This window comes from Eleutherodactylus coqui, chromosome 1 (genome assembly GCF_035609145.1).
Source record: "Eleutherodactylus coqui strain aEleCoq1 chromosome 1, aEleCoq1.hap1, whole genome shotgun sequence".
NCBI lineage: Eukaryota > Metazoa > Chordata > Amphibia > Anura > Eleutherodactylidae > Eleutherodactylus > Eleutherodactylus coqui.
Window position 1 is genome coordinate 73393444 of NC_089837.1, and position 22546 is coordinate 73415989.

The following is a 22546-nucleotide window of genomic DNA, read 5'->3' on the forward strand; positions in this document are numbered from 1 at the left end:
TAACGCACCTCACCATTTTGAGGAAGTGATGAGGTGCTTTGAAAAGGGCTGAAAAACGTGTGTGAAAAAAAGAAAAAGACAGCGCTCGAAAATTGGAGTGTTGGAAATGCCGTGTTTGACCAATCAATGAGTGTTGTACTGCGTTTAGTGTGTGTCTCATTTAGACACAACGATTATTGCTCACAATTCTCTCAAAAGCAGTCATTTGAGCAATAACCGTTGTGTCTTAATGCCTGCTCATCGTGCACTTTTCGTGCACTGCTCGTTCATCGCTCACGTCTAGTTTTCTAGAAATGAGCGATGACTCTTATCAGCAGCACAGGCTGATATCTCAGCCGGCAGCGCTGATAAGATTCTCTCAGCTGGTATCCCACTGGCAGTTCTCAGTGGGACACAAGCTGAAACTGCGGAGAAGAAAGGAGCTGTATACAGCAGACAGCGTTCCAGGTGTCTTCTGTATACCCCGCTCGGAGCGCTCAGCTGTATACCAGCTGAGTGCTCCGAGAACACAGCAGCGGTATACAGAAAACAGTGCTCCCACTGTCTACTGTATAAGTGAGAGTTTTCATTTACACAGTAATAAGCTCTTAAGTAGCTAATTAGCTACTTAAGAGCTTATGCAAAATGAACACTCAAAACTGTCACTCAAACTGTCGTTTGAGGGTATTTTGAGCAATCCTCTTGCCGTATAAATGCACACGATTATCGCTCAAAAGATTGCTTTTAAGTGAATTTTGAGCGATAATCGTTGTGTCCAAATGGGCCTTTATTTGAATCCTTCCCTTAACATTTTTGCTTCGGATGTCACATTCACACAGATTACCTTCTTTGGGTTGTGCCAATTAACATTGTTTCAAGACTAGTAACCAATCCATCCAAGACAACACATCTAGTAAAAAAAAAATATCCATCCATCCATCCATCCATCCAAGGTAGTGACCCCTTCAACCACAGCAACATGGAGTTTGCCTGAAGAGTCCTCCATATTGGCATTCTTACGAAAACATATGGAATTCTCTTCCAGCAAATACCTCTAGAGCCTGATTCATTCTGATTTGATATGGACCACCATATGGTCAGAAACTGTTTTGTGTCAGCCCAATGTAGTCACCTAAATGTTAAAGAGAAGTACGTTTGATGGAAAAAGGTAGTCACAGGTTGTACCTCTTCCTTAGGGATAAATGGTAAAGGTCCGGGGATTGACAAATGACTGTAGACTTTAGAGCCAATTACTCTTTTCTAGACTTTTCAAGTGGTCCAGCAAAAAGAATTCGCATAGGAATCGGTAGAGAAAAATCCAAAAATGGAGGCACCATCAGCAAAATTCTTGGTATTTTGACTGCATGGATCTTAAAGGGGTTGTCCCGCGCCGAAACGGGTTTTTTTTTTTTTTCCCAACCCCCCCCCCCCCCCGTTCGGCGCGAGACAACCCCGATGCAGGGGTTAAAAAAGAACACCGGACAGCGCTTACCTGAATCCCCGCGCTCCGGTGACTTCTTACTTACCCGGTGAAGATGGCCGCCGGCATCTTCTCCCTCGGTGGACCGCAGGGCTTCTGTGCGGTCCATTGCCGATTCCAGCCTCCGGATTGGCTGGAATTGGCACGTGACGGGGCGGAGCTACACGGAGCCCCATTGAGAAAAGCAGAAGACCCGGACTGCGCAAGCGCGTCTAATTTGGCCATTAGACGGCGAAAATTAGACGGCAACCATGGAGACGAGGACGCTAGCAACGGAGCAGGTAAGTGAATAACTTTTGATAACTTCTGTATGGCTCATAATTAATGCACAATGTACATTACGAAGTGCATTAATTTGGCCATACAGAAGTGCATAACCCCACTTGCTGCCGCGGGACAACCCCTTTAAGGTTTGTCCTGCCCTGGGTCAGACTTAGCAACTTCCATCAATAAGATCTGAGGCGAGTTTACCTTGGTTTCCTTACTTGCTTAATATGGCTTGATGTGCAGAGGTAAATCCTTGGTGTAATATAACAAAGAGCAGACGATAATTCCATAAATTCTGACGTAGCTATTTAAGCTGCTTGACTTTAGCCGGGGGTTTATAACGTCAGTGAAGAAAACTTTAAATCATCTGGGAACGTCTTTCCTGCCAAGTTGCATAGTATTCTGCTCGGATGTATACACAAAAGTATTACTCGGCAAACTTTTTAGGTTTGTGGCAGCTCTCTAAACTTGGAATTTACATTAATTCAATGTGAAAAACGATCAAAAGCACACGTGTAAGGTGGAAAGGGGCTAAAAATGTATTTATTCTTATTGCTGGACCACTAGAACAATTTGAATTGGCTCCTGAAGTACACTGTCCTACCAAAAGTATTTGGACAACACTATTATTAGAATGAAGCGTGTCTTAGTAGCATGTCACGTGTAATAAACCGTGCTTCATGAGATGCAGACCCTTGGCGGTGTCGGCCATAGTTTGTTATTGGATATATGGGTTATGCCGCTGCACACAAGCCGTCCATCATAAAGTGCAAAGCATCGGCCCATCTACAACGGAGAAAGGAGTGTTGTCATTGGACAATTGAGCAATGGAAGAACATTCTGTAGAGTGACGAATCCTGCTACTCCATCTTCAAATCAGATGGACATACCTGGATGTGGAGGATCCTGGGGAACACATTTTGCCTGAGAATGTTGTGCCAACAGTTAAGTATGTTGGAGGTTCTGTTATGGTCTGAGGATGTTTTACATGGCATGATGCCTGCTGTAGAGCCAAGAACCTTGAACTCGAAGGTGTACCTTGACACTCTAGATAATAATGTGCTTCCAACAATGTGGTAATACTCTGGGAATGATCAGCAATATTTCCAACAAGACAACGTGTCTCGTCACAAATCCAACACTGTTTTATGATGGTTTGAGGATATAGATGTTCCCCAAGTGGACTGGCTGGGTTCAAGAGTCCTGACTTGAACCCTATTGAGCATCTTTGGGGCAAACTGGAACTTCGGGTCAGGAAATATAAACATCGTCCATCATCCTTGATAGAGATAAGTAGAAAGTATGATACGGAGAGTATCCAATGTCGTTAGGGCAAAATGAGGCTGCACTAAGTATTAACATACATAGATACATAATACTATTCATTCTTGCTGAGGGGTCCAATTACTTTTGGTAGGGTAGTGTATTTGTATTTAGACTGAGAAGCTATGGAGGGCCTTTGATTTTACAGAGTTGGTATGTATGTATACAGGGACATGTTTGTATGTATGTATATGTGTGTGTGTGTGTAATATATATATGTGTGATTAGACTGCGAAACTTTGACCGATTGACTTTGTGGTGAAGCTGAAGAATGTTTTTGAAAAAGACTACGGTTTTTACTTCCAGTCCATGACTACTTGCAGTATAAAGAGTATCTGTAGACAGTTGCTGCTCATGAAAAATGGTTCCTTCCGTCCAGTTTCTGCCTTCACTTTTATATTGTTCTCTAGAGTCCTCCTAGAGTGTTCATGGTCGCCTGCTTTTAGCAGACTTCACTGTCAACATCTTGGCTCCTTCCTACGAAGAAAGGCTTTGAAAAGGTTTGCGAAGGAGCTTAAAAAGCCCAAGAAAGTGTGTAAGCCTATTAGTTTAAGTGTTAAACTGGATGTAATATAGCAAATTGATGAGCTTAACTAACGAGCTTAATGAGGCGGCGTTAAATAACCCCATTATAGAGTCCTTAATGAATGAAAAATGAAGAACGATGTTGTTTTTGTGTTTGGTGTTCATGACATTCTGTTTGAGTTTTATCGTTGTACCAATTGTAAGTTCCGACGTTCTTGGAGTAATTTCTTCATAGAAATGGTGGTCATGTTTTTGGACATTGATTATAAAGGGTTGTCCAGGGTTTTAAAGAAAATTTAAAAAATCATGGTTGCTGTCTTTTAAAATTAGTACCTCTTTTTGCTAGTTGTGTTTGGTATTCAGATCTTGTCTGTTGAAGTAAATAGGGCTGGGGTGCCATAGCACCCACAACCGGTGCTGTTTTTGAAAGGGAAGCCATTCTTGTCTAAGCCTTTTTAGAAGTTGGGGTCAGACCGATGTACGTACCTTCACCCTCCCTTTCTGGCCCACTGCTGGTTGCATTAGTCCATCCGCTTGGCTTATAAAGCGGTCTTGAGGTTTTCTTTATACTTGCTATAGATATCATTATCTCATGTTACCCTTGTGTGAGTCAGAGTACCCATTGCCAATCCGCTGTCCTCATATGAACGGTTTGTGGCATGCCCTTGGGATATAAATTTATATAAGAGATGTAGACATTCCGGTTTGGAAATCTATTGCAAATACACATCATGCTTTAATTACTGTGCTCCTGTGTTAATATTATTTTATATAGTATCTTATTACTTACAGTAAGTGGTGAGCAGCACAGTCGGCAGTGTAGAGTTCAGCTAATATACGAGATAGTAGTACTAGAATCATTAAAGGGTCACTCTGGCGAAAACACATTTTTCCATCCCTACCCCCTTCACCTGATTGCCTGTCACACTCTGGACGTCTCCTGTGTATTCCAGTCCCTTCCATGCAGTGCAGCCCCCTGTCTGATGCTCATAGGCCATCGTCTTGAGGCTGAGGTTTTTTAATTTCCATTTCACATCCATCCCATGATGCATCAGCACAGCATCACCTGAGGCTGTACCATTTTTGCCTGCTGGGGAACAGGTTAAATATTGTTAACATATACTTGCCAAAATGAGCTATAGGCCATAAGTATTGTGAATGGTGGATCATGTATTATCTACATATAACTAGGCGTTACCTTTCAGTGTAATCTTGCCTGTGATGATAGTGAGATGACTGCTGTAAAATTCTCTCTACAGATCAGACTAGTATTGGGCTCTCTGGTCAGTGTGAAAATGCAGGATTTTAGGATTAAGAAGAAAAATCAGATTGTGACCCAAAATTCTTACAAAAAAACACTTTGTCAAAAAAATTAAGCGCCTAGAAGGCATTTGCTACAAAACTCGTCATGCAGTTACATCTCGGGCAGAGGATGTAATTGATTAGAGTTGTGGTGATTAGATGACTGGTCTTGCCACCTGAGGCCCTAAACGTGGTTCTACTCTTGGCCTATAAAACGGCTCTCAGAGGCTACTTGTATGCAGTGACCTCTTTTTCAGCTTCTGTAGTGATTGTTGACCACTAGACAAAGGTGGCACAAATAATTGGCGTTGAGATCAAATGTCTTTCAGCCAAGCGCCTGAAAATAATTCCGAAATCCCTATCTCTGGATAGCGGACAGTGAAACGGTTGGACCTGCCTTTCCTTGTCAGACAATCGGGTGATCAACTCTACTGGTGGTCTATCGAGGGTGTCCTGAGCCCAGTCACCTTGTGTGTTCTCACACATCCACTGTTCCCAACACCTCCTAACAGTCTGGTCAGAACGACCCAAGTGACAATACGACTATCCAACTTCTCGCATTCCAATAATGCGCCCACTCTTAAACACTGTTAACAGGGCGAAATCTCGTCGATTGCATTATACAGCCTATTCAGTGGTCAACAAGCTCTACAGTAGCGGAAATGGAGCCTCAGGTGGCAAGACCGTTCATCTAATCACACCACAACTCTAATTATTTGCGGATCTGAGATGTAACTCCTTCTAAGCGCTTTCAAAAAAATTTTTTTTGATAGAGTATGTTTTTGATACTTGCCCACTACCCCATTCCCACTCTGTACAGTCTGTTACTGCACATGGACTTCACCGGGGAACACGACGGGAGCAGGCGAGTATCTAAAAAATATAACTCCCAGCTCGCCATTATCTCTCTTGTTCGTGTAGTTTTATGGTGCTATTTGAAGGTGACAGCTTCCCTTTAATCCCCTGATACAACCCCACATATCTCCGATCCTCTTCCTTTCTTTGCATTAATCTGGTTTGCTCCACACATCGTTGTCTCCAAGATTTCCCTCATGCGTCCCCCATACTCTCTGCCCCAACTCGTCAGACTTCCTTTTGAAGATTTTAAAGATTCAGGAACTTGCTGCCCAACTCATCAGATTTCCTCCATCTTTGAAATCTTCAAAAACCCATCTAATTCAGAAAAAGCCTAAAATGATCCCTACTGCCACCACACACTTCCCGTGGAGATTGTAGGCGCTCATGGGCAAGGTCTTCTCTCTCTACCAGTCTGGTGTTCATTAAGCTCTTGTTTATCGCATGTACGTTTTATCTTATGAACTTACGCCCTTTTTATCATCTGTACAGCACCCTGGAATTAATACCCTAAATGTGTTATGTTAAGGTTTGCGTTTCCTTTTCTCGCGGCGTACGTAATGATTAATGGCTTAGCTGGAACTTATTTGCCAACACATTTGTTTTCTAGTAAAGTCTTTGTTTTGTATGAAGCATGTTTCCTCTGATATGTATGTCTGGGTTATAACAAGTGTTAGGAAAATTAAAAGTGACAGTAAGTGAGTATCTGTGCAGGAAATTGTGCGCAGTCCTTTCTCCGCAGATGGGGAACAGGTTCATTACTCTGGCTGTTTATGCTTATGGTCCTCGGGGTGGTCTTCAACTCAGTCCCATTCATGGACTCTATCTATAGGTGCCAGTCCTATATGGATATTTTGATATGTCCTATTGATATGCCCAGGGGGTAAATATGTGTCTTGATACCAGAATGGTATTTGTATGATTAGCTCTCTGATCTGTTGATGAAAGTGCCAGTTCCAAGTGCTAATTATAATTGTATTATAAGCCGTGTATATTCCGTTCTGCTTTGTTGTTGGTGACTGATGTCTTCACAGCACATTGTTTAGTATCTTCAGCAGTTTTCCTTCCTCTTTTTTTGCTTTGTACTTTGGCCTGTTTATCTGGATGACAGTTCTCGTCTAGTTTTTCAGTTTTCGGCCAAGATCTCTAAATACAACAATAACATCTGATGTATCATAGGTGGCCCATCAGAACACCAGACGTAATCGGGAATCGGAGCATGAAATGGAAACATACTGCCTGAATGTCTTTAATCACGTTTTTATTTTGGCAGGACCTTGCGCACATTGGAATTCTGTATGCATAATGACGTATGGTTGTGTCCAGTGTATTCATGGTCCACAGTACGAACCTGCACTATTGCTGCGGCTGTTAGGGCTCTCATCCCCTGGTGTTCTGCCGCCCGGTTCCCCTATCCCTGTGTACAAAGCCAGTCTGGACAGAAAGGATAGCACCGTCCCCCCTTAGTGAAGTTTCTTCCAGCCTCCGTGTCTCCTCAGGAGCAGCTCTACCTTGTAGAAGGTCGGGTGCCATCCATCTGGTGGTGGAACTCTGGCAGGTAGTTCTGTGAGCTGGCTATCGGAGCAGAACATATGCAGTGGTGCTCTTTTGATACAGACAACTCTTAACTTCCATTTCAACTAATACTTCCAACTTCCAATTCATATATTTCCACTGTGCCTCTGGGCTCTGCGCCGCCCTCTGCCTCTGGGCGCTGCACCGCCCTCTGCCTCTGGGCGCTGCGCCGCCCTCTGCCTCTGGGCGCTGCGCCGCCCTCTGCCTCTGGGCGCTGCGCCGCCCTCGGCCTCTGGGCGCTGCGCCGCCCTCGGCCTCTGGGCGCTGCGCCGCCCTCGGCCTCTGGGCGCTGCGCCGCCCTCGGCCTCTGGGCGCTGCGCCGCCCTCGGCCTCTGGGCGCTGCGCCGCCCTCGGCCTCTGGGCGCTGCGCCGCCCTCGGCCTCTGGGCGCTGCGCCGCCCTCGGCCTCTGGGCGCTGCGCCGCCCTCGGCCTCTGGGCGCTGCGCCGCCCTCGGCCTCTGGGCGCTGCGCCGCCCTCGGCCTCTGGGCGCTGCGCCGCCCTCGGCCTCTGGGCGCTGCGCCGCCCTCGGCCTCTGGGCGCTGCGCCGCCCTCGGCCTCTGGGCGCTGCGCCGCCCTCGGCCTCTGGGCGCTGCGCCGCCCTCGGCCTCTGGGCGCTGCGCCGCCCTCGGCCTCTGGGCGCTGCGCCGCCCTCGGCCTCTGGGCGCTGCGCCGCCCTCGGCCTCTGGGCGCTGCGCCGCCCTCGGCCTCTGGGCGCTGCGCCGCCCTCCGCCTCTGGGCGCTGCGCCGCCCTCCGCCTCTGGGCGCTGCGCCGCCCTCCGCCTCTGGGCGCTGCGCCGCCCTCCGCCTCTGGGCGCTGCGCCGCCCTCCGCCTCTGGGCGCTGCGCCGCCCTCCGCCTCTGGGCGCTGCGCCGCCCTCCGCCTCTGGGCGCTGCGCCGCCCTCCGCCTCTGGGCGCTGCGCCGCCCTCTGCCTCTGGGCTCGTTTTCCAGACCTTGTTGCTACTTTCTGATGACATTCCTGAGTTACCATTTTTAGATACCATTCTGTTGTGTTTAGTAGCAGTACTAATATAATTTATGCAATACATAATATATTTAGACCTGCGAGGGCATTTATGCGTTGCGCTGCTTTTCCTAGTGATGTCACGCCTACGGTGAACAGACTTGACATGCTGGGCTTAATGTGTATTTTGAGTGCTCCTACTTTTGCTAATGACTTTACAAAGGCCTCTCTTCTGACTGTATGTTTAGCCGCTCGCTGTGCCAGAACTGTAAGTCGCCCACACGTCATTTGTTTGAACAGCACGATAATAGGAAGGGTCCGGGGTTTACAGTTCTGTCATAGCGCAGAGGAAGGAGAGCATGAAATCATTTCAGTGGCAGGTTTCCTGACATCTGGAGAAGAGACTGCCGGCTTCCTGCTTCCCCACATATCTCTGCCCCAGCACCATGCTATAGAAAGCTCCACATCATTCCCTCCGCTGCTCCATATGAAATCCCCCGGTCACACTGGTGTCATGGCTTCCGTCTTCTACAGGTCCATGACGGATCTGTAGTGACCCAGTTTGTTTGTCACCGTGTGCAGAGTCTCTGTCTGTTTTATTTTCTTTTTCACTGAATATTGTAAAAAAGCCACCTGATGGAAATGAACACAAGTGTGATCCAAGTTTTTGGCCTACCTGGAGTGGTCTCACCGATGTACTCTAGTATTGGACAGCTGTTGGTCAAGTCTTCGATAGGGGGTAACTTGCTAATCAGTGTGTATCTCACCACTGACGCACCCACCAATTTGCAGAATGGGACTTGCGCATCATGTACTGTCTGACGCTGTGGGGGTCGCTTCTCCTACCCGCTCCCCCCACCACTCCCAGTGACATCATGTGTGGTCGTTACTCTATTCATTTCAGTGAGGCGGACGGAAATACTTGAGCATTTGCTTTTTGGGTATCTCCCCATTCGCGCTCCATGTAGTCTCCTTTTCACTGCGGAGAGTTGTGATTACTGTCCGCTACACAACGGTTAGAGTTAACCGCTTCCCCTCCTTACCCGTGTGTATTGTGGTGTTGACGGTAAATGGCCAAACAGCGGATTGGCCCAGGTCCCAAGCGGCAGACACTAGACCTTCTTGACCCATCCTGAGGACACATGGTCAATGGTATTTTCCGGGAAAACCCCTTTTAAGCTGACCATATGTATGAAACAAACCGGGCTTGACCAGCAATCTTAGGTGCATGAAGCCTTGTGATCTTCTCCGGGCATCATATGGTGGTGGGGGATCAGGTGGGTTGGCAGGTTTGGTAGATTATTCACCTCCCCACACTGAAATAGACTCACTCAGGTGGTTGACATTGAGCTGCATTACATTGGCAGAGCTGCTGCACAACATATGGCGGTGTGCATAGTAAACGGTGAAGAGGCCGTAGCATCTTCTAATCGCTGCAACCCCTTCAATCAGATGATCAGCAGAGCTGCCGGGAATCTGCCCCCTCCACCAATCTGATATTGATGACCAATCCCAAGAATATTAAGGCCCCTGAAGCTCCTTGCGGGAAACTTTTGTTTTACTGTCCAACTCTGTGTAATTCTCCATGTTCATAACTGCTATTCTTTTGATTCTAGGATGGACTCAACTCCCTGGTCCTCGACCTCGACTTCCCTGCACTACGAAAGAACAAGAATATCGATAACTTCCTAAATAGATGTAAGCGTTCATGTAGTAATGTTTTTTGTCGCCCATAAAGCCTAGTCTTATTTAGATAAGTGACGGGAGAATTTCCTAATGCGCTGCCCCCATCCGCTATCTGTAAGTGAAAGCCATAACTTAGTGCTGGATCGTTGCATGGCAAACCTCACCAACATCAATGGAACCCAGTGGCTTCTGTCGGGTCCAATGGACGATTCGGTCTTTCCTAATGGGAAGATTAGCACTATTTTTCTAAGTTTGATGTTTCGACGCAGATGTGAAGTTGGCCTGACATAAACATCATTGATAAAGATATAACGTGTCATTCTACAATGTTGTACCTGGCCACGAAATCAGTCAATCAGTTTAAAGTACTCACGGAGGCAGGCCTCACACGAACTGATCGGATTCCACATTTGAGATCCCACAACGTCTGCATTTACAGCATTCCTCCACTCTGTACCCAATGATTCCGATTGGAGTCCAGTTAAATCCCAGAAACCCTCTGGTTCCAGGTTTTAGGGCGCTTTTAGACAGAATGATAACATCATTTCAGTCTAAACGTGAGCCAACAGCTGAACGATGGAGAATTGTTCACTTCTCGTTCGTCATCCCGCTTCTGCTGGCATAAAAATCATGGTTGGCTCATTCACTTGTCTTTCCATTTAAACGCTTCTCGGTCAGTGTTTTTATATAGCGAATGAAACGAGAAATGAATGTACGAGTCAACGATGAATCTGCCTGCCTAAACAGGCTGCAAGAGAGCGAACAAACTGGTGGTGATGTCACTCGCTTGTGTAAATGACATCATGCTATCTAAAAAGAGCCTGACATACAGGGGCCAAGGAGTAGAGAAATACGTATATTGTCTGTCTTGGGGTGATTTTCCCATGTGGTATCTGACCGATTGTGACACGGTCCGATATTATGTGTGAAAATGACCAATTAATTGCAATGATGTCATTTATTTGAGCGAGTTTTCTTTTTGGACTGATGGCCTGAGATAGAATAATCGCTGCATGTCGCATTTTTGAGTAATTCTTGCTTAAGAATCGCCCATTATTTCTTAACGGCAGGCAAAAAAAAACACGTGAATTGCATGTAGATGGCAGTAAATACTCACTTCCTATATCATACAGCTACAGCAGTACGGCAGAGATGTTATAAAGAATGGCTAGACCGATCCGCTCATGTGTGGGTGCTGTAATGGCGACCACAATGGTTGTCGCCAATCTATAATGTTTTACTTTATGTAGAAATGCAATTGAAGATCAACTGGTTACAATTCTGCCTTTTCATAGCAAATGTATATATTTTGTTTAAGATGAAAAAGTTGTGGGCGACGTGCGCCAACTACAGATGAAGGCTGAAGATTACGATGTAGTAAAAGTCATCGGGCGAGGAGCCTTTGGGGAAGTCCAGCTGGTAAGAAATATTGTCTGAATGAGTACAAGACTCATTCTTATTTCTGACTTTTTTAGCAGTTGTCTCATTTTTGTGTGCGGCGCGCCATTTTCCCACAATACGTTGTACTGGAAATGTTTCTGCTGCAATCTGACAAGTTGGGTAATTGAATGTATGGTCTAATCAGATGGGATTATACGTTGCGTTCCGTGGCCTTCTGGCATTAGATGGGACAAGTATATATCACTAGGTTAAAATTGGGCACACGGCACAAACTCAAGATTTTGCGGCACGTATTTCTGCTGCGGCTTTAGCCTTATTGAATGGGCAAAGCATGCATGCAGAATGTCCGCGTTAAGAAGTGACATGTTGCTTTTTCTGCCCCCCCCCCCCCACTGTTGGTTTCAAATCCACTTCATGAAGACCGCAACGCACATTTCCATTCACATAAATGGATTTTGGCACAGAATCCGCACCGAAACCACGTGAACCCACCCTTAGAGCATGTTCACATGGCGGAATTTACCATAGAATTTTCCGTGTGAGTTCCACCTAAAAAAACATATTAAAATCTTTTTGAAGCTGTTGTCGCAGGTACTCATTATTGCGGAAGAGCCGCGGATCGGATGGCTTCCATTGATTTCAAGCCGTCTGCGTGGAATCTGTGCAACAATGGAGCATGCTGCAATTTTTCCTCTGCGAGCAGAAAACGCAGTTGGTTTCTGCTCGTGTGCAGGAAGAATCACTTTTCCGTAGCATGCTATGGATGGACAGTATTTGCTGCAGTATCCAGAGGTGGACGCAATGCACATCCGCCCGTGTGCAGCCAGCATTTGGCACTGATCCATACACAGAATTTGCGCCGTCAGTGGAATTCCGACGGGGAAACTAAAAACAAGTGACTTGCTCCCACCGGGAACAACAGGGACCACATGGAGATTGTCCACATTGTAGCCTGATTCACACAAGCGTATTTGTGTGCTCAGTACTTTATTTCAATGGGTTCCTTCTCATGCGCGTATTTGGCGTGCGCATGCAAAAAATACGCACATGTTCTGTTTTCCTGCATATTTGTGCAGGCAAAGAGCACATTGAACTTATTACGCTAATCGACCATTTACATAGTTGGGAGCATTGTTGCATGTTTTTTTGTGCACGCAAATACGCACGAGTTGCGCTCGCAAAAACTATAGTAACACATGCACTATGCCCATTCCGCAAAAACTATAGTAACACATGCACTATGCCCATTCCGCAAAAACTATAGTAACACATGCACTATGCCCATTCCGCAAAAACTATAGTAACACATGTACTATGCCCATTCCGCAAAAACTATAGTAACACATGCACTATGCCCATTCCGCAAAAACTATAGTAACACATGCACTATGCCCAGTCCGCAAAAACTATAGTAACACATGCACTATGCCCAGTCCGCAAAAACTATAGTAACACATGCACTATGCCCATTCCGCAAAAACTATAGTAACACATGCACTATGCCCAGTCCGCAAAAACTATAGTAACACATGTACTATGCCCATTCCGCAAAAACTATAGTAACACATGTACTATGCCCATTCCGCAAAAACTATAGTAACACATGCACTATGCCCATTCCGCAAAAACTATAGTAACACATGTACTATGCCCATTCCGCAAAAACTATAGTAACACATGCACTATGCCCATTCCGCAAAAACTATAGTAACACATGCACTATGCCCATTCCGCAAAAACGCTGCACAAATGTGCAGGTAGATGCACATACGTTTGTGTGAATCCGGCCTGAATGGGGCTAAATCCGTGTATTTCTGGGACATTTAAAAAATGCAAATCCATGGTGGAAATGGAAGGTGGATTCTGTAGGTTGTTGGGAAAAGATCCTGCGGGGGATGATTGTGCACCCCAATGTCTTTGTGTATTGTTGCTAAAATTGATCGGCCGATGGATTTTGTTCTCTAACCCCTTCTACCCTCTCATTGACACTAAATGGGGTGAGGTGGGTATGAGTATTATCCAGGAGCCTTTAAACCAGCTGCGCGGTCTCTGCATCTATTGCCTGCTTTTAGGACAGAACAGTCTTTGTATTTAGTCTGATATGGCTGGACATTACAAAAAAAGATATACAGGTTGCCCACAGAAAAATAGACTGGCACCACACTCATATGAAATATGTCTGAAAGGAAATCTGTCTTTGTTGCCTGTAGCAACCAATCACAGCGCAGCTTTCATTTTACCTCAGCAGTATAAGAAATGGCAACCAACCACAGTGCAGCTTTCATTTTACCTCATTGGTATAAGAAGTGAAAGTTGCGCTGTGATTGGTTGCTATGGGCAACAGGCACAGATTTGCTTTTGCCAATTTTCGTAAGCATGGTGCCGGCCTACTTTTCTGTGGAGGCAAACACACAAAAACAGTTTGGGTCGGAGACTGTCCATATTTTGAAGGGGTTAACCAATTAGCACCTCGTCGCTGTGAGCGCAGACCCACCTTACATCTGTCTACGGTGTGTATAGTATACGGCGGTCGGCTCCTGCACACAACATATTTGCTATGGTTGTCCCGTCTAGACGTTCGGCGTTCTGTCACATTGACGCTCGTTTCGCTGTGACTGCAGCGATGATTGAATGTTGGTATTTAGTTTTCTTTTTTACTCTCTTTTACAGGTTCGGCACAAAAGTTCACAAAAAGTTTATGCAATGAAAGTGTTAAGTAAATTTGAAATGATAAAACGATCCGATTCTGCCTTTTTTTGGGAAGAAAGGGATATTATGGCCTTTGCGAACAGCCCGTGGGTGGTCCAGGTAACCGGCTTTATTTTACCTATCTATTTATTGATACTTTTTTTTTTTTATTCTGTTCTTTCTGTTATGAAATTTCTGCCTTTATAGTGTTAGTATTTTAACCCCGTAAGGACCAGGGTGTTTTAGTCCAAAAGGACGCTTTTTAGGGACTTTACCCGTGTGGTGCTTTTACTGCCCTAATTTCTTTTTTTCAGCTACCAATATAATTTTTGTTGCCTTTTTTTCAGTGACATATAGGGCTATTTTTTTTTTTTTTTTCACTGACTTTTGAGTTAGTTTTTTAGTTTTATTAGGGAGCCCCAGCGATCACGTGATTGCTGGGTTGGATAGTGGAAGTAACACTTCTGCTTTCTCTCTTCACTACATAGCGCTCAATAGAGTGTAAAGGAGAAGGCAGCAGAAGCGGTTAAAAACCGCTGAGGACATTGAAGGAGCAGGAGCGTTAATCCCCCGCCGTATCTTTACTATCGGCCAGGATTACAGCCCAGGAACGAGCACCATGATTTTACAGTGCTTGGTCCTTAAGGGGTTAAGAGGGTGACATATCATGATAATGCATTTTGGAAATGAAGCCGACTAAGCGATGATCAGATAGGGCTGAATGCCTAATAGGGAAATACAAGTCCCAGAGTTATTATCTTTACTGGAGAATCACTATGTACTTTTTTTCTGTGTTCTCTGGGTCAAATGAAACGGGAAAACCACTATTGTCAGTTCCCAAAACAAATGTCACTCCTCTTTCCAAAGACCCAGAACGGCATTACGAAGGCCCTTACCATTGCATGGGGAAAAGTTCTCAGCATATACCACAAACACATCTACAGGGCTCCATTCAGTTAACAGAGGCCATTGGGCCACTATACCTTTTTCAGCTGTATAGAAAAGCACTGCAGATGGCGCTTTCCTATATAGTGGACCGCCGCAAAAAAACAAAACCAAACGTATACTGCAGTGTGTGCACTTTTTCACAGTGGCAGAGGTATGCCTGTGCCAATGGTGGCGAACCTTTTAGAGACTGAGTGCCCAGACTACAACGCAAAACTTAGTTATCGCAAAATGCCATCACGGCAATTTAACCCGAATACGGAGGCCGAGCGCAATACTGGGCCGTGAAACTTAGCCTGATATCACTCATGCACATGCGGGTTTTTCGCTTTACTGAAAAAAACCCCGCTTCTTATCACTTTGTGGAGATTGCGATCCTCTGTCGCGGCTTTAAGTTTTGCATGGCTTTAAGTGGGAAACCCCGCAACGCACTTGCATGCCGTGCAATGTGTTTTCCTGTCACTTTGAAAACAATGGGCGATGTGTTCCGAGGGAACGCCGTAGGATTGGACACTGTGATATTTTTCGCGCACCATAGTGTGGGAAAAGAAAATCGCGTATATATATAACCCCATTTAAACGGATGGGGTTCGTAATCATGTTAGTTTTGTTCGTTTCGCAACGCACAAATCTTGTGCGATTTTTCACATCCCTATGAAAGCAACCGAAGTCAGCTTGAGGTATGCTGCTATGTGCATAGTGATCTCAGTAGTAATAGTGTCCCCTATATCAGCTCTACTAGTAATAGTGACCCCCACAGTAGCCCCAGTAGTAATAGCGCCCTCCTGAGACCGATATACTTGCCTCTTTCCTTGTCTTCAAAGCGCTGCTGCTCTGGGCTGCTGCGGACGGAAGTTTGTGCGCGCGGACTCCTCCTCCCTTCTCCTTTCTTCCTGTGGAACCAAGGAGGGGAAGTTGGGCGAAGAGGATCCTGGGTGCACACACTGCTGTCAGTATGTGTACTCGCAGCAATGCCACTAAGGGACTACCAGGAGGGAAGCTGCAGCACCACTGCTGGTAATCCCTTTCATGCTGACCTGACGTCGCGAAAGTGGGACAAAAGGCTGTCCCGTCTGGTCACCTTATTCTAGTAATAACAATGGCGCGTGTGCCCGCAGAAAGGGCTTTAAGTACATTCTCTGGCAAGCATGCCACAGGTGTGCCACCACTGGCCTATGCAGTAGAAAACATCAGAGCCACTGGAGGTCAGTAAATGCTCCTGATGTGTACCCAGACAGGTGGATAAAGTGCAGTGTCACATTAGTGTTGGCAGTTCTTATATTTAATGAACCAGTAAGCTCTGGACGAATAAATCTGTAGATTCCTTCCTCCCAAATAGAGAATAGTTGTAAGAAATGGGATTGCGAGAGAACATTACGGGCTCATTTACATCAGTGTCGGCTGTGCTGAGCCACCGATGCTGATTTGCGTTAAAATACAGGACCAAATAGCGCTGCATGCAGCTCTGTTTTATCCTATAAAATGCTGACAGGTCGGCTGGAAACTGAATGGATCCCATTTTGGTCATTGACGTCCTGGGGGCAAGAAAAAGGGGGCCCTTTTGGGATTCACCTGAGTTTTGGGCAAAAATAAAGTTCCATGCTGCGCTACTCTTGCCATCGTATGGCACTGAACTACTCCATACAGAGCTGTAAATTGAGATTAAAGGAAACCGATATTACCATAAACTAAGTTTATACGCTTATAGGACAGGAGTTGAGGAGTCCAGGGATGTGATTTTTTAATACTTACCTGGCTCCCTGTTCCCTCGCTGTCAGCCCTGGAAGCTGGTGTTCAGTCTGTGCATCGGACTCCTCCCTGCAGTCAGTGTGTACACACACTGTTCTCTATGGATGTGTACACACTGACTGCAGAGAGGAGTCCAATACACAGACTGAACGCTGGCTTCCAGGGTTGACCGCGAGGGAACAGGGAGCCAGGTAAGTATAAAAAAGCACATTCCTGGACTCCTATACACTAACTTTATGGTGCTTCTAGGTGATGACACGTTCCCTTTAAACCTTCTAATTTTCCGTACTGATTACTGCATAAAGCTGTATGTGCTGGCCTGTGTACATTGCACTAGGGTCTGACCAATAGAGATGACTGTTTTTTTGCATATTACAGCTATATTGTGCCTTTCAAGACGAGAAGTATCTGTACATGGTGATGGAGTACATGCCTGGCGGGGACCTTGTAAACCTTATGAGCAACTACGATGTGCCTGAGAAGTGGGCCAAGTTCTACACCGCCGAAGTGGTACTAGCCCTTGATGCCATTCACTCCATGGGTTTGATCCACCGGGACGTCAAGCCAGACAATATGCTGCTGGACAAGTACGGGCACCTGAAGCTGGCAGACTTTGGCACGTGTATGAAGATGGATGAAGTAAGTAAAGAAACTAAAAATGATGGTTTACTGGCTGCTTAGGATTGCTTCACCTCCTGTAACTTTGTGATTTCTCACTGAGGGGATAACATCTCAGGGTGATTGAGCTGTACTTGGGGTCTTCGCACCCACTAGTAGTGCGTTAGGCCTGGCATAGGACTAATTTACATCATCATTCAAGTCTACTAGATATATATTAATCACTGGGCACCTTTTCCCATGCATGTGCGGCTCTAGTAGCAGATACAGGTAGTCCCCGACTTGCGAACAGGTCCTGTTCCAGGAACCTGTTCGCAAGTCCGAACAAATGGTAGTATGGAGCGGGATCGCGGGTGGATCCCGCTCCATACAACGTCGGGTGCCGGCTTGTCAGAACTGTTAACACTTTAAATACCGCTCTGACAGCGGTATTTAGAGTGTTAACAGTTCTGACGAGCGGCGCGGGTCATCGGAACTGCTGCCGCCGGGTGCCCGCTGTAAGAAACAGCCTGCACCCGATGTTCAGGGGGCCCGTACAGCGTCCCACGATGAGATCGCGGGACGCTGTGCGGTTGCTAGGCAGCCGGGGACCTCCTGAAAGGCCCTAGGGCTGCCTATACAGAGTGCCCATCAAGCGCACTGCTTGATAGGCGCTCTGCATAGACAGCCCTAGGGCCTTTCAGGAGGTCCCCGGCTGCCTAGCAACCGCACAGTGTCCCGCGATCTGACCGGACAGGCTTGTATCAGGCTTGATAGAAGCCTGCCCGGTCCCGGCACAGTATGATGTAATGCCATAGCATTACTGTGCAGAACAGATAGTTCGTATTACATCATACTGTGTAGGACAGATAGTTCATATCTAGCGAAATTTGTAAGTCGAACGTTCGCAAGTAGGGGACTATCTGTAGTTAATCCCATGCACAGTACACTTAGGGTCCCCCACATGGCGTATTCCCGGGGGAAGTCTCGCTGTTTGGCCGCAGCGAAGAGCCATGAGATTTCCGCTGGGAAAGCGCTTCTTCAAAACCTGCGGCACTTAGCCGCAGGTTTTGAAGCAGCCTGAACGCATACTTTTTTATTGCGGCCGGCGCTCCCATAGAGGAGAGTGTGGCCGCAGCAGAAAAAAAAAGAATGGACATGCTGCGGCCGGCGAATCCACGCTGGCTTTGCCGCGACGGATTCGCCGTTCCGTGCGGACGAGATTTCTGAGAAATCTCGTCCACATGGCAGGCTGATCCCAGGATTAGCGGCAGCAGGCAGATTTGCCGTGGTGAAATTCTGGACTGAATTTCTGCGGCAAATCCGCCCTGTGTGAACCCAGCCTTACGGTGCCATCACACAAAGCATATTTGCTGCCAACTTTCCACAGCGGATAATTGACAGCGAATATGCGCCAAATGTTGTGGATTTAGCCGCAGGTTTCAACTTTGATATTTCAAAGGTTGAAATCTGCTGCCAATCAAATGATATGCTGCGAGTTCTTCATTCATGCTGCCGATTCTGTGCGGACGTTTTCCACTCCATGCGTATGAAGGCACCCCATGGCTGTATTCACACGGGCAATTTTTTTCCATACCATTTCCGAACTGAAAAAAAAAATCGTGCTGAAATCGCATGAAAATAGAACAGATTGATTTCAATACGGATCTTTATGTGGGCGGTTTTTTTTCTCCTCGACTGAAAAGGGGAAAAAAAACAGGTTCTACTTTTGACTTATTTTCTGATGAAAATGTCCCATTTGAGAGAAGCAAGTATAACATAACATGGTATGATCTATTTTTAACAAAGGCACCCACGGAGACCATAAAACAAAATTGAGAATTAGGAACTCCCGTCTTTTTTGCGTGTTTTTTTTTTTTTCCTTCTTTTTTTAGATGTGTGAAAAACCCATGAAAGTAGCAATTGCCCGTGTGAATACCGCCATACAGTGCAGGGATTATAGATAGCGGGCTCAAGAACTGTGCCCACACCCATCTGCAGTGGCTGTCAATTGTATGTTATAAGTTACACTCTGCTGCAGTGGTAGCGATCGAAGATATCTCTGATCCTAGCCGTTGGCAACCAGAGCATCTAAGTGGTTAGATGGAGGAAAGAGGCTCTCTGTGTCACCCCATCACACTCATCTCTACTAGAACCTGTTAATAACTACTTCTGGCAAAGCTGGATAGGATGGAGTGAGAAACTCCTTCCTCTGTCTTAACTACTTAGATGCCAAGGGATTAAATGGCAAGGACAGACATCAGTTGTTCAAAAAGGTAAACGGACCCTTTAGGCTAATTTTACACAGGCGTGCGCCATATCTCTGTGAATCGCATCACTTCCGGGAAATGGCTAAAAGCCGCAGCGGAGGATTGTGGAGTGTTTCCCATTGTTTTCAATGGGAAACCTTGCATTTAACTCGTGTGCACATTGCATCTGGTGCAATGCTTTTCCAGCCCCATAGAAAATAATGGGTGAAGCGCTGCGAGGGCACGCCCAAAGATAGAACATGGCACGATTATTTTTTTCCTGCGTCAGCGTGTAATGTGGGGGGAAAAAAAACGCTCATTCAAACGAATGAGGTTCATAATCGTGCGGGATTTGTGTGTCTCGTAGCGCAAAAATTTTGTTTGAGTTTCTCAACTGTAAGAAGGCGCCCTTAGGCTAGGTTCACACGGGGCGGATTTGCGGCAGAAATCCCGTGCAGAATTTCGCTGCCGCAAATCCTGGGATTAGCCAGCTATTTGCAAATTCTCGTCCACACGGGGCGGCCAAGCTGTCACAGCAAGGCCGGGCGAAAGCAAAGCCGGGTGTGGACGCGCCCCAAGAGATGAACTCAAGGACACTCTTTTCAGTCTTTATGAAGACTCTGGTAATTACGTTGAGACTTTCCCACCTATCTGTGAGCATCATTGTCCATCAAGCTCTAGCACCCCTCCGTTCTCAGCCTGCATGTGCTTAAAACAGACTCATTATATAAATATGCGGCAGCGCGCCGCCGCCAGCAGCCATTTGTCTCTATTGGCGCTCTCGCAGCACTTTGATAGATGCTAATTGCTGGGCGTTTCGTAATCTTTACATGTTTGAGTTTCGCTGGTGTAATCCCCCCCCAGTGTCACAATGAAGGCTCAGTCTATGAACATTCCTGGCTCCTATGCCAGAGACCTGTATTAGATTCTTCCTGCCGCCGCCACAGTCCCTGCTTCCGCTCCTGAGGGTTCTGCAGAACACTGTGTACCAGCCAGCGCCGATCTTGCCATATTGGATATATGTGGAATGAGGCTGATTACTAGAATATTTTACGGATTGTTTTTGGGAAGTGCAGCGAGCGCTCTGATGAAATGTTCAGGATTGCGTTGCTGTTAGCGCCGGCTAGTGGTCATTCAGTGGTATTGCACCGGTTAGTAAATGCGTTATTTATGGAGTCGTTATTAATGAAGTTGAATTGTTGTGAATGTTTTTGTCTGTATATTGTCAGCGGTAGACAGATCTCTCGCCAACACGAGCTGGCGCTGAACTAGTAAGAGCAGCTTGCACGGATCACGCAGATCTAGTATTGGGAAATGTCTCTGAGCGTTCGTGATTCTTGCAACGGCTTGTTGTTTTTGCTTTTGCGTATTGTTTTATTTGGTGTTCGGTCTTGGATTTGATATGGTAGCGCTGCGTGGGTCTTTTACCCCACCAAGAAAGTATTGAGCAGGTGAATGTAATGTACAAAGATGGAGGAAGTGAGCGACCTAGCAAGCATTTATTGGTTTATTTGATTGGAGGCAGCATGCTCGTGCAGCCTGTTTATACAGGCAGATACTTCTTCAAACGAGAGGTCATTCACATTGACTGTATAAGTGAATGAGACGTACTGAACGAGCGCCGCTTAGCCCCTTATTGACCAGCCCATAGTGTGTTCATGTCCTAGCTCAGTGGGCTTTAATCTCCGAGGACGTAAAAACATGCTTCCTGCAGGGATTAAAGCCACGTGGGCTATGGGCGTGGGCCCAGAGGTAGCTGACAGCATGGAGCTGTCATCCCGGGCCGCAGGACCCCCCCACCCCCACACACACTCAATGTGATGAGCACTATCCAATGGATAGCACCAATCGCTTTAAAGTGCAAAAAAGTTTTTAAAAAGTTAAAAATTCTACTGCCCTCATGGATCGGATCCATGGGGTGGGGCGGCTGAGATTACTCCCACGGGTCCTCCGTGCTGTCCTACGGGGATCTGAGACACGGTGATATGAATCTAAGCAAAGCAGAAGGAAATAATTACACTTATTCATTTTTTTGGCAATTGTGTCATTTTAAAAACAGTTTTTTTACACAGCACACATGTCAATGAAGACTTTCACCCCAAAATGGATACCCCCGTTTGTCCCGTGTTCAGAAACATACCCGCTGTAGCCCCAATCTACTTACAGGACACATGGCTAGACCTATAATGGAGGGAAAACCCGTTGGATTTTAGGGCACAACTGAATAAATTCCAGGCCCCGTTGATCACTTGTGTGGTAAAAAAATGGACTCCCTAAAAATAATCCCCACCCCCTTCATCCAAATTTTTTGGCTTTCCCTAAATCTTAGATAAAAGTAAAAAGGTGAACTGTGTGGTATTTCCGAAGACGGGGGTAATTACGGGGGCCTGGTTGGGATGGGCACGTGGGGCAATAAAACCGTGTATCCCTCCTTTTCCCATGCTATATTGGGGGTTATTTCTTGACCTGAGTGGCAGGGATGGGGTGTAAAAAGTGGCGTTCCATGAGTCTCCGTAAGCTTGATGGGGTGCGGCGGTCTCACACAGAAGGCGCTCAACAAGCTTCTCCTGGAACTGCAGGAAGGCGAGCGTTCCCGGGGCTTCTTGTAAAATACGTATTACAGGTAGCGGTCTGAATAACGCCGGGCTCACACGGCCGTAGGTGGAATCTGCAGCGGATCCCAGCTGTGACCCCGGCCGTGGCCCCGTGTATGGCTGCGTAATGTACTGTACGTAACTGCGTACTCACACAGGCGGTCATGCGCAGTACACCTTTTCTTGTTTGTATTTCCTGCACTGTCGCTTAGCGATGATGCGGGTACCTGCAGCCTGTACACAATGTAGTAGCGTATGGGCAGCGGGTATATCCACGACCATTGAAGCACAATGGGCTCTATGTTGCGGATATCTGCGGTAAAATAGAGCATGCTACATTCTGTTTTGTGCAGGTGAATTACGTAATTC

At 46.4% G+C, this 22546-nt stretch overlaps 1 protein-coding gene across 2 annotated transcripts in view; it reads left to right on the forward strand.

Moving 5' to 3' along the window:
* ROCK2 (Rho associated coiled-coil containing protein kinase 2) overlaps window positions 1–22546 on the forward strand; it is a 147590-nt gene that overhangs the window by 51223 nt on the left and 73821 nt on the right. For both annotated transcript variants that reach the window (XM_066597210.1, XM_066597220.1), the window contains exons 2-5: window positions 9885–9966; window positions 11273–11373; window positions 14026–14163; window positions 17116–17376. In XM_066597210.1, coding sequence (XP_066453307.1) covers window positions 9885–9966; window positions 11273–11373; window positions 14026–14163; window positions 17116–17376 — 582 coding nt within the window. The remainder of the gene's footprint in view (window positions 1–9884; window positions 9967–11272; window positions 11374–14025; window positions 14164–17115; window positions 17377–22546) is intronic.